This window comes from Pecten maximus, chromosome 2 (assembly GCF_902652985.1).
Source record: "Pecten maximus chromosome 2, xPecMax1.1, whole genome shotgun sequence".
Classification (NCBI taxonomy): Eukaryota; Metazoa; Mollusca; class Bivalvia; order Pectinida; family Pectinidae; genus Pecten; species Pecten maximus.
In genome coordinates, this window is record NC_047016.1 from 24,776,667 (window position 1) to 24,787,093 (window position 10,427).

Below are 10,427 nucleotides of genomic sequence, written 5' to 3' on the forward strand. Positions count from 1 at the left end.
TCATTAAGTTGTTGAAAAAAATCACGGCGTGTTGCAATTTTAAATGATGTTACCTTTCATGCTGTATTAATGAGTTTGCAATATAGTGTTATTTCCGTATGCGTCTTATCGGAACTATGATTACAAACATCGATCATAAATAGCCTGTTGATAGGACGTTTGCCAATACAAAACCAAACCATTACAGACAAGCGGCCAGTATGCCACATCTATACATCATGTATAATCGAATATAGTTTGTAAGAACAATGTTACCTTAACCAATTTGTTCGGCGTTGATGAGCGTTTATATTTCTTCCGGTATAGGCACAGAATACGTTTATACTGGCTCTTGATGGAGATGTTGAGTTTACATCAGAAGCTGTGCACCTGCTTATTGACAAGATGAGGAAAAATGACAGAGTTGGCGCGGTTTGTGGCCGGATTCATCCTGTCGGTAAAGGTATGGTGCACACGACGATATATGTATCTATATAATACATATGTTCCTATTCTTATAATATTGTTTGTTATTGTGTTCGGTTTAATGCACAGATACAGCTATCCAGGGAATTGTTTTATCGTGTAGTTTTGTTTTATATCTAGGACCAGTTGTGTGGTTCCAGACATTTGAGTACGCCGTTGGCTATTGGCTGCAGAAAGCTACAGAACACGTTTTAGGTTGTGTGTTGTGCAGCCCCGGATGTTTTAGCGTGTTCCGTGGATCTGCCCTGATGGATGACAACGTCATGAGAAAATTCACCAGCCTCCCAACCGATGCATCCCATTACATCATGTACGACCAAGGTAATTTCACACAAACAGGCTTTATCTCCGCAGATCAGTCTCCTTGCTTTTTGTTTTCAATCTAATTGTATTCTATTAGGACATCATACTTCAGTAATCAAATTTGTTTTATTTCACCTTACTTTGAATAGCACTCATTAAGTTTGAGATCAATAGATACTGACTGCAACATATATGAGAGTTATAAAAAAAAAAATTCTTCATCCCCAACCGCTTCCAAGAATGTGTAATTCAATTTGATTGCGAGTATTAAGGCCGTTTTGGCGTTTTACGTTAAATGCATATCAATCTATACCGACCATATATACTGGCCATAACGAATGAAACAACCGAAGGTCCACTAAACCTCGATATACATGGATTTCACTGTATTGCTAATCTGATCGTTGATCAGTAATAAATTAATGCGGGCTGAATACACGTGTAATTTATCAAAGTTTTAACAGGATAAATCATTTTATTATTACTCAAATCTCTGCATATATTACATCATTAATTATGTTTGGCCGTTCCTTTGGAATTTAATCCATGTTACTTTCAATATAATCAAGTCTTAAATCTTACAATCATGCATGTGAAACTGGTTTATGTCAAACATACATACACGTCGGCAGACTACTTGTTAAATGGTATCTAGGTAGCGGACGGTTGAATCCTTTACAACCATATGTTTCCAGTGCAAAGTCGTATTAGATGTTAATTTTCACCAAATATCATCGAATTAGATTTAAGAAATAGGATCACTAATACGTTTTATCTAGATTGATTTGTTATCAATCAAATAGTGTACGGATAACGTACCGATATTGCAAAATGAAACGTTCTATAGCAATACTTGTGCTTATTATAAATCACGTCCTTAATGTCACCAGGGGAAAGGATGCTCTATAATTCAGTTACGTGACTCACGGATTAACACAAGGTCAATCATATGTAGATCGAAACATATACAGATTAGATGAAAATTATTTTTTCGAAAATATCATTTTAGGTGAAGATCGGTGGTTGAGCACCCTCCTTCTACAGCAGGGGTACCGTGTTGAATATACAGCCGCCTCAGACGCCTTTACCTACGCTCCCGAGAGTTTTGACGAGTTATTCAATCAGAGACGACGCTGGATGCCTTCCACTATTGGAAATGTCATGGACCTCTTACAGGATGGCAAAAACACTGTTGCAGTCAACAACAACATAAGCTGGCTCTATATTTTCTACCAGTGTAAGTTTTAGGGACGTGGAAGCTTACAACTTAGAAATCTTGCACCTACCATAGAACGTCAACTATGTCCGATACAATGAATTTCTTATGCATTTATGTTCCTGATTGTAGGGGAATATGAAATCTTCTTTACCCGATGGTATCATATTTCCCGAGGGCTTGTCCGAGAAAAGTATGATACCAAAGGGTTAACAAATCTTTATTGCAACCAGTGCCACAAACCCAAATAGGATAACAAATGAGGACGCTCAAAACTGGAGTCGAGGTGTTTATATCATTTTTTAACAAACCCCTGTGATCTTTCATTCCAAGTCCGTGTATTATTATCAGTTAAAAAAAAGCAAAAACAAAAATATCTGGGGAAAAAAATCTGAATATTATTGTTCGTATTATTTTATTTATTTCTGCCTCTTTGACTACACAAACACATTCGTGTTTCTGTTTGTATGTCATTTAATTTGTTAACAACCGGAAGGGGACTAACTCCGCGCACCATGTGATTGTCACCTTCGGGGCACGCGCCCCAGTGATATATGAAGATTTAGTCCCCTAACAAGAGTAATACTCTGTGTTTTATAGCCGTATTACATTGTGTTTCAATTAATCACAGGCACTGTTAAAGCATGAGATATACACCAAAGTTTAGTTAGCATCAACAAATAATGCAAGTGATTAATTGGGATAAATAGAATGATTCCATATACTGTGATGGAGTCATTATTATAGAAACTTAAAATATCGGGACATGCTAAAATGCATACTAAAAAAACTACGCAAATTTCATTGAAAATACATAAGAACAAAGTTATAACAATAGAATATAACATTTATATTTCAGACATCCTGATGTTATCAGCAGTCCTTGGGCCTGGTATGGTAGTAATGATGATTGCTGGAGCTATTGGGTCTGTCTTCAGTACGGACATTATCACCTCATATCTAATCGCCTCTGTACCCGCCATGTTTTATGCTATATTGTGTTTCACCGTGAAGCCCAAGAATCAAATTTTAGCAGCGCAGTTTCTAGGCGCATGGTATATTTTCGTAATGGCGGTCGTATTTGTCGGGTGTGTAAGTATAGCTGTCCAGGAAAATGCACTCCATCCAAGTGTTATATTCATAGAATCATTGGTCGTTATTTTTATCCTTACTGCTTGCATCCATCCACACGAATTCAGCTGTGTTTTACATGGAGCTATGTACTTTCTCTGTATTCCATTAGGGTTTCTACTGATAGTGATATATTCTTTTTGCAATATGCACGTCATATCTTGGGGAACAAGAGAATTACCAAAGAAGAAAACTCACCAGGAAATTGCAGCGGAGGAGAAATTAAAGAAAGAAAAGGAAGAAAGGAAGAAACAGGGGTTCTTGGCTCGTTTTATGCCGAAGATGACATTCCATGACATTGGACAGGTGCTTAATAACATGAAGTTGACAAACAAAAAAAAGGAGTCAACTATAGAAATGCTAAGAACCATCAACGCAAAATTTGAATTATTACTGAAAATAAAACAAAAGAAAGAAAAGTGCCCGGATACCAATATGATGGATACCGAATGTATACCTGAAGTAATTGTTCAGGATGTACAACACCCAATTATTCGGAAGAATCTTAGATTCGATGACGAAGCAATTACTCTACATGAAAAGGACAAAGCTCGGAGAATGGAAGATTGTGCAGTACCTAAAAATACTGAAATCAATGAAACCATCTGGGTAAAACAAAACAATCTGGGAAACGGACGCATACTTCGAATGAACTCTGCAGAAGAGGAATTTTGGAAAAGTTTAATTCATAGGTATCTAATCAATTATCTGCTAACTTCATAAGTGTTACATTTTACTTAATTGATTTGGTTTTGGTAAAAGCTATATGCCAATTTCATAAAAAGATAAGTTAAAAGATTATTTCCACTAAGCAGATCTGAACAAATTTGCGCTGCGAATTTATAATATAGCCAATATAAGCACCAATGCGTTATTTAGAAGCAACATGTTTACACCATGAATACCCATATATCAGCTTTAGTAAACTGGCACCAGCAAGGGAATTAATCAACATATAAATGATATCGGCATTACGGTATTTCCTTATTTATTCTTTATGTTATAATACTAGGAAACGACAGCATGTAATTGATATTGAAATGGTTTATCATATCCCAAGGTACCTTTATCCTCTTGAAGTCTCCACCGCCTCTAAGGGGCAAGTCAACGCTCGACTAATAGAGTTGCGAAACAATGTGTGTGCTGCCATGGCTATCATAAATGCTCTTTGGATTGCTGCTAACTTCATGTTTCAATTGCGGAAGCCTGTCGTGATCAATTTCGCAGTACCGGTACGTATAGGGGACAGTACTGATCGTCAGGTAGGAACTAAAGAAAACCGGGCCGTTGTTTACCCTTTATGGACGTAAATTGAAAGTTCCTCAAATATGACCGGAATTCAGAAGCTACATAATGTATATTCAAATGATTTTTTTTTTTCATTATAGAAAGGAAATATTAGATAGTTCCTCCGGAACAAAATTACCTAATATATCAACAAATATTATGTGAAAACTCAAAAGGCTATATATATATATATCTGTCCCGAGAAAGATATTTCCAATCGAACATCATATCAACCTTTCAGTAAAGCTTGTGTTAGATTTATCTCTCTTTGGTGCGCAGATACATTGTGTAGTCAGGATACATGTGGGGCTGTTAAAACAGGAAAACGGCAAGGCAACATTATGATATATATGTGGGAGATTACTCCCTCTTTATGTTGAAAACCTACATAATACTCATTTTAACTTGATACTGACAACAAAACAATTACCAAAACTTGTATAATTATGTCGTTTAAGCTGGCAACAAAACATTCTTATCATGCAGCGTTATTATTTCAGAGTGATGCTGACGAAGCCGAAGTGAATACTGATAACTTCCAGGTGGATGTGCTTGGTTTGATGTTTGTTATGCTATTTTGTTTGATGGTGTTGATCCAGTTCATTGGAATGATTGTACACAGATGGGGAACTTTCATACATTTGATAGCAATTACGAATGTACCGAATCCGTTTACGAAAAGTGTAAGTGAGACTGATGATGAAATGGAAAGTTCTAAACACGTCGCCGAAAAGGTACTAGAATTTTGTGAAAGATTAGACGCCGAGACAATTCCAGATTATGCAATGAATAGCGATGAAGAAAAAGAAGAGGAGGAACAGGTGAACCGTGCAATGGAGGAAGTTATAAATAACATTCAAGAAAAAGGAACGAAAAATATTCCTGGTTCTATGAATCCGCTTGGTAAGAGTATTAGACAATCGGAATTCGGTACAACAAGCAGGGGAAGGACGGATAGAAAAAGTGATATGGTAAAATCGATTATCAGGCGTACAACTCGAACGGAAACCAACATCTTGGATTTGACTGAGAAACAGGAAACAGATAAAAGTACAGCAGCAAAACAAAATGTGTTAAATGATATCAAGCTAAACGTTCCGAAATTACGTTTCGGTGCGGGAGTGCCTCTACAAAAACATTTCATGATGGAAGTAAGAAACAGAAAGCTACCTAACACTCCTGGGGATTTTATGAAAATGGAACGTTTGAGTAATACTCTCACCAGAGGAGGATACGATCATGACACTTTCATCGATCGCGAAGAAGATACTGATCCCATTTACGACACGATCCCAGCATTGTGTGCTATGGACAAAGCATTCTCTAAGAAATTCAAGACATTCAGAAATCAGGAGAAACAGGAGAAATGGAAACGGGGATCAAGGCAAACCAATACACTTCGCGAATACAGTGATCATGACCTATACTAGAAGTTAGATAGTATGTGGAAATGGAATATTACAATAATCAACGTGTATATAATGAAACATGGATAAAAACATTGCAAACATAGCAACGATCATGCATTTCTGTTCACTCGAAAGTGATACATGTATCAATAACTAGTGGTATTGTAGTTAAAAGAATAATATTGCAGTTGGTTATCTAAGCATTGTAGCTGTATGTCGAATTGTGCAGTTGCAATAATGTTGACGATCGCACGGTCTCTGTCGGTTAAGTATATATGTCCGAGTCAGTCATGCATAGTCCACTTGTTTATAATATTGATAATGGGTTGTTTGATGATAAAGGCTCAACATCTTTTATTTAAGACAGTCTATGCACAAGCCGACATGTCAAAAGAAATCAGTGAACGTAACTGCTACCATTCCATTCCATTAAAAAAAATATTAGACAAGCAATTATCTATAGAAGGCGTGACAGCGATATTATATCCCCCATTTTCACCACGCATATCAAATTAATAATCTTATATAAATGGCATACTTCAATATAAGAACCCCTAACTAATGGCAGTTATGACATTTCTCAATCCCAAATATAGGTGAAAAATTATTTGAAGTATATATTGACATTCCTGTATATTTATCATATGCTTAGTCCGTTATCTTATTTCCCTATATTAAGTGGAAGGCTGAATGTGTAACACATGCTCTACACCATAATCTATTACTGGTAGTGTATCATGCATTTGGTACATTGTTTGAAAGTGCTTCATTCAGTTTGTTCATTAATATGTAGCTCTGTATAGTTATCAATTATAAATATTCATTCCAAACTTAACGCTATGTATTTGTTTCAATTTGATGATGGGATATTATTTATTACGCGATTATAATGTAGTAAAAATAAATATGCAATGTGCATTTACTATTAAAAAAAATTCACTAACTTTAAATATTAGCTTTTGAAAAATGTCGATACCAGCATGTATGTATTACGCGGTAGAAAATTCACTGCAAAAAGAACATTCGTCACGAGGTTATCACCCCTTACTTGTATAGTGTTAGTAACTTTGGTGGCCATGACGTAAACAATATCCAGAAATAAACGAAAAAATGTTGATTAACATTCTATTGTTTACGAAATTTGTGACAGGACACAATGACTTCTAAGCATATTTATCTTGAAATGTACTTAATACTCATATTAAGTATTTGATGCATTTGCTTTACTTATTGTTTACGTATGATTATATCCGAGCCAGACGTACTACTCTGTGTCGATATAATGTGATTTATAATCTAATCAGCATTGCTTTATATAACTAAAGCTGATAAATTTTCCGAATGTGTCCGTAGTGGATATTATGATGATTTAATCATTTATGTTAATTGATGTACATGATATAGAGTGAAATAGATAATTATGTGAACGTAAAAGACACTATAGCAGATTATACACATTTAGATATATTTCAAGCAAAGTACATTGGACGAATCTCCTGCGATGCCCAAATATCTCAATTTGTGCTGTCAAAATGCAGGAAATTACACCACAGGGCAGTCGATTATCGCATTATTTTATTATTATGTACCTTGTCATACGCATATCATATAGTTATACTTTTACATACTCTCCAAAGAAAACAATACTTTTATAGCAGTTAACATAGTGAATACATAGAGTAAGTATACATGACAGGTGCTATACCTGTCATAATGTTATTAAGAAAAAGGAAATGAGTGTTAGAAATATTTGATTTTTATCGCTTCATAACTGTTATGGCTTATAAAGATATTCACATTTAAAATGTAATCCTCGTTGTTTTTTTTATTAGACTCAACACCCTTTACCCTTTTCTTGTTCCTGTTTTAGGATATGCGTCCGCTACATTAGGGAAAAAATCGTCACAACAGTTATAGTTAGAGGAATTATATGATGATATGAACTAATTACAAAGGGGGATAATTTATTAATCAACTGTTCATCTCATATTGTGTTTCCAAAAAATAATTATACTATAACAAATCAAATAGATATTAGTAGATTTGGGTTAGGTTACCTGGAGTCATGCGCTCCCAGATGATACATTTTATTGTAAGGGCCGCTGTATTAAGAATTTAAATTTCGCAATTCAGATGATAGTTAAATACATCTTTACTATAACAATGTATATTTAAAATACAAAAAATAGCCCATTTCCTCCTTGATATCAATAGAAGCCGGAAAAAAATTGACTTGATATTAGAAACAGGGCTTTTCGGGACAACTTCAATCAAATAGAACGATACTGTCTAATACTACTTATACATGAAATATTTGATAATTGGGGCATATAGGTACAGATTATCTCACAGAAATTATGTATAAAGATGGAACAATATGTACCGCCTGTGTAAAATAAAACTACCATAATATGAGATATAATTTGTTACCTTTTTCAACACTGTACATACTCTTTACTTTTGCCCAAGACTTCTGCGTTTTGCTGCAGACAACAGAACAGAACCAAATAACAAATCGGCTATCAAACAGTGAATATACCTCCTCTGAGGATGGACGTATTATAATACTACTAGGTGTTACCTGATTATTGTGTTATGACCATTGGTCATCTGTTTTATACCACAATGTGTTATTGCATAATGATTGCATTTGTAAATAAACTAGCCTGAAATTAATGTAAAATATACTCACGACTTAGTTAACATTATCTCAATGATTACTACTTGGGGATAAACCTCATTTTTGCATGTCACGATACATGTAGATTTTTAACGATTTCATTATCCAACTACAATGTATGTTTAAGCTGCCACTCTAAATCTATAACATATTATGGGTTAATTTTGTATAGCAAAATATATTTCCTTTGTTGTATGTTACAAATAGAACACATTTAAAAAAAATTACGTCAGGATTATAATGTATTGTTTGTAGCTTGTATGTGACAACCAATTATGCTTATTAGGTATTTGTATTAAGTTGTTTAAGATCAAGACACGGTATAGTTTTCATCAAATCACAACCTTTTTGTACTCTGAACATATAACACTTAGTGTACCATGCTAAAACTTATTAAAAGATTGCCAATAAAAAATGTTGTTTTCTTTGATCTAACAACAATTACCAAAGAAAGAAATTTTCCCTGGGGTGAACAATTTAGCTGTTCCCGACGATCTTATCAGCAAACAAATGTTCTCCCTGATTGGTATGTTATGGTGATAGGTTGACATAAGTGTCTGTGAAGCTTGTTCCTATTTCCATTATCGTCTTGTTATTGTATATTAAATATGCTTCAAATGAAAAATAAAAGAAATTTTTAAACTATAAAACATACGTTTATTACGGTGGGATAGTGTCACCGGAAGGAAACTTGGCGAGTGGCATTCATTTGTATTTCATTAGTCATTATCGTGATTATCAATTAAGATTAAGATCACAATTATTCAGCTGTACCTAAAATAGTTTCGGTAGACCAGTAGGTCGTCCCAAGTATTTTCATAGAGTCTCTTCAATAGGAAAATCAAAAATGATTCATTCAATGCGGCAAGTTATCCGAATTCATGTAGGAAAAAAAGGTTGCATTTTGAAACGACTTTATTTACTATGTATGTTGTCGGGTCACAACCAATCAAAATAAGGTGACGCAATATGCGGCCTTGGGAGTTTTTTTCAGAATACCTGACACTTTCAATAACAATACATACTGGCATCTAAACGTAGCGACAACTCTAACTCACAATCGACAAATTTGGGGCTAAATACAAATAAAATGTAGATCTTTACAGAAGACATTTGAGAAGTACAAGAGGAAAGAGACCAAGGCGTCAAAGGCCAAGCATCTTCTGCCTCATCAACAACACCACGCAAATTCGTCATTTCACTGTATCTATCACGGGGCTGTGTTTATCCTTGAATATTAAATCAGCTGGGACATGTAAACGCCGACACTCTTTAACGTTTTCCTTGTGTGTGTGGGCGGGTGGGTGTGCGTGTGTGCGTGTGCGTGTGTGTGCAAGCGTTCGTGGGCTTGCATGCGGGTGTGCGTGCATTCGTGCTTGAATGCGTAATCGTACGTGCGTGTGTGCACGTGTGCGTGTGTATGTAATTGAACAAGGGTAAATTTAAATATATGTATACCTCTCACAACCTGTCTGTACTTTGAACATATATCACTTAGTGTACCAGGCTCAATCTTATTAAAAAATTGCCATTAAAACCAGTTTTGCTGTTGTTTTTTTTTTTTTCTTTCAACAATTACAAAGAAAGAATTTCCCCTGGAGTGAACAATTTAACTGTTCTTAACGATCTTATCAGCATAAAAAAGTTATCCCTGATTGGTATGTTACGGTGATAGGTTGACATAAGTGTCCGTGACACTTGTTCCTATTTCCATTATCGTCTTGTTTATTGTATGTATATTAGATATGTTTGGAATGAAAAATAAAATAAAGTTTAAACTATAAAACATACGGTTATTACGGTGGGATTGTGTCAATAAAAGGAAATTTGGCGAGGACTAGGAGTGGCATTCATTTGTATTCCATGTAACTCCTGAAGTCATTATCGTGATTATTAATTATCAATATACTAGTTCCCCGTACACGTTGTTATTTTT

At 35.0% G+C, this 10,427-nt stretch overlaps 1 protein-coding gene across 1 annotated transcript in view; it reads left to right on the forward strand.

Annotated features, from left to right (window-relative positions):
* Positions 1-10,010, forward strand: part of LOC117321593 — a 43,613-nt gene extending 33,603 nt beyond the window's left edge. Inside the window, exons 29-34 of the mRNA XM_033876063.1 lie at positions 307-442; positions 586-786; positions 1,778-2,005; positions 2,844-3,807; positions 4,176-4,347; positions 4,903-10,010. Coding sequence (XP_033731954.1) covers positions 307-442; positions 586-786; positions 1,778-2,005; positions 2,844-3,807; positions 4,176-4,347; positions 4,903-5,832 — 2,631 coding nt within the window. The 3' untranslated portion in view covers positions 5,833-10,010. The remainder of the gene's footprint in view (positions 1-306; positions 443-585; positions 787-1,777; positions 2,006-2,843; positions 3,808-4,175; positions 4,348-4,902) is intronic.
* The last annotated feature ends 417 nt before the right edge of the window (positions 10,011-10,427 follow it).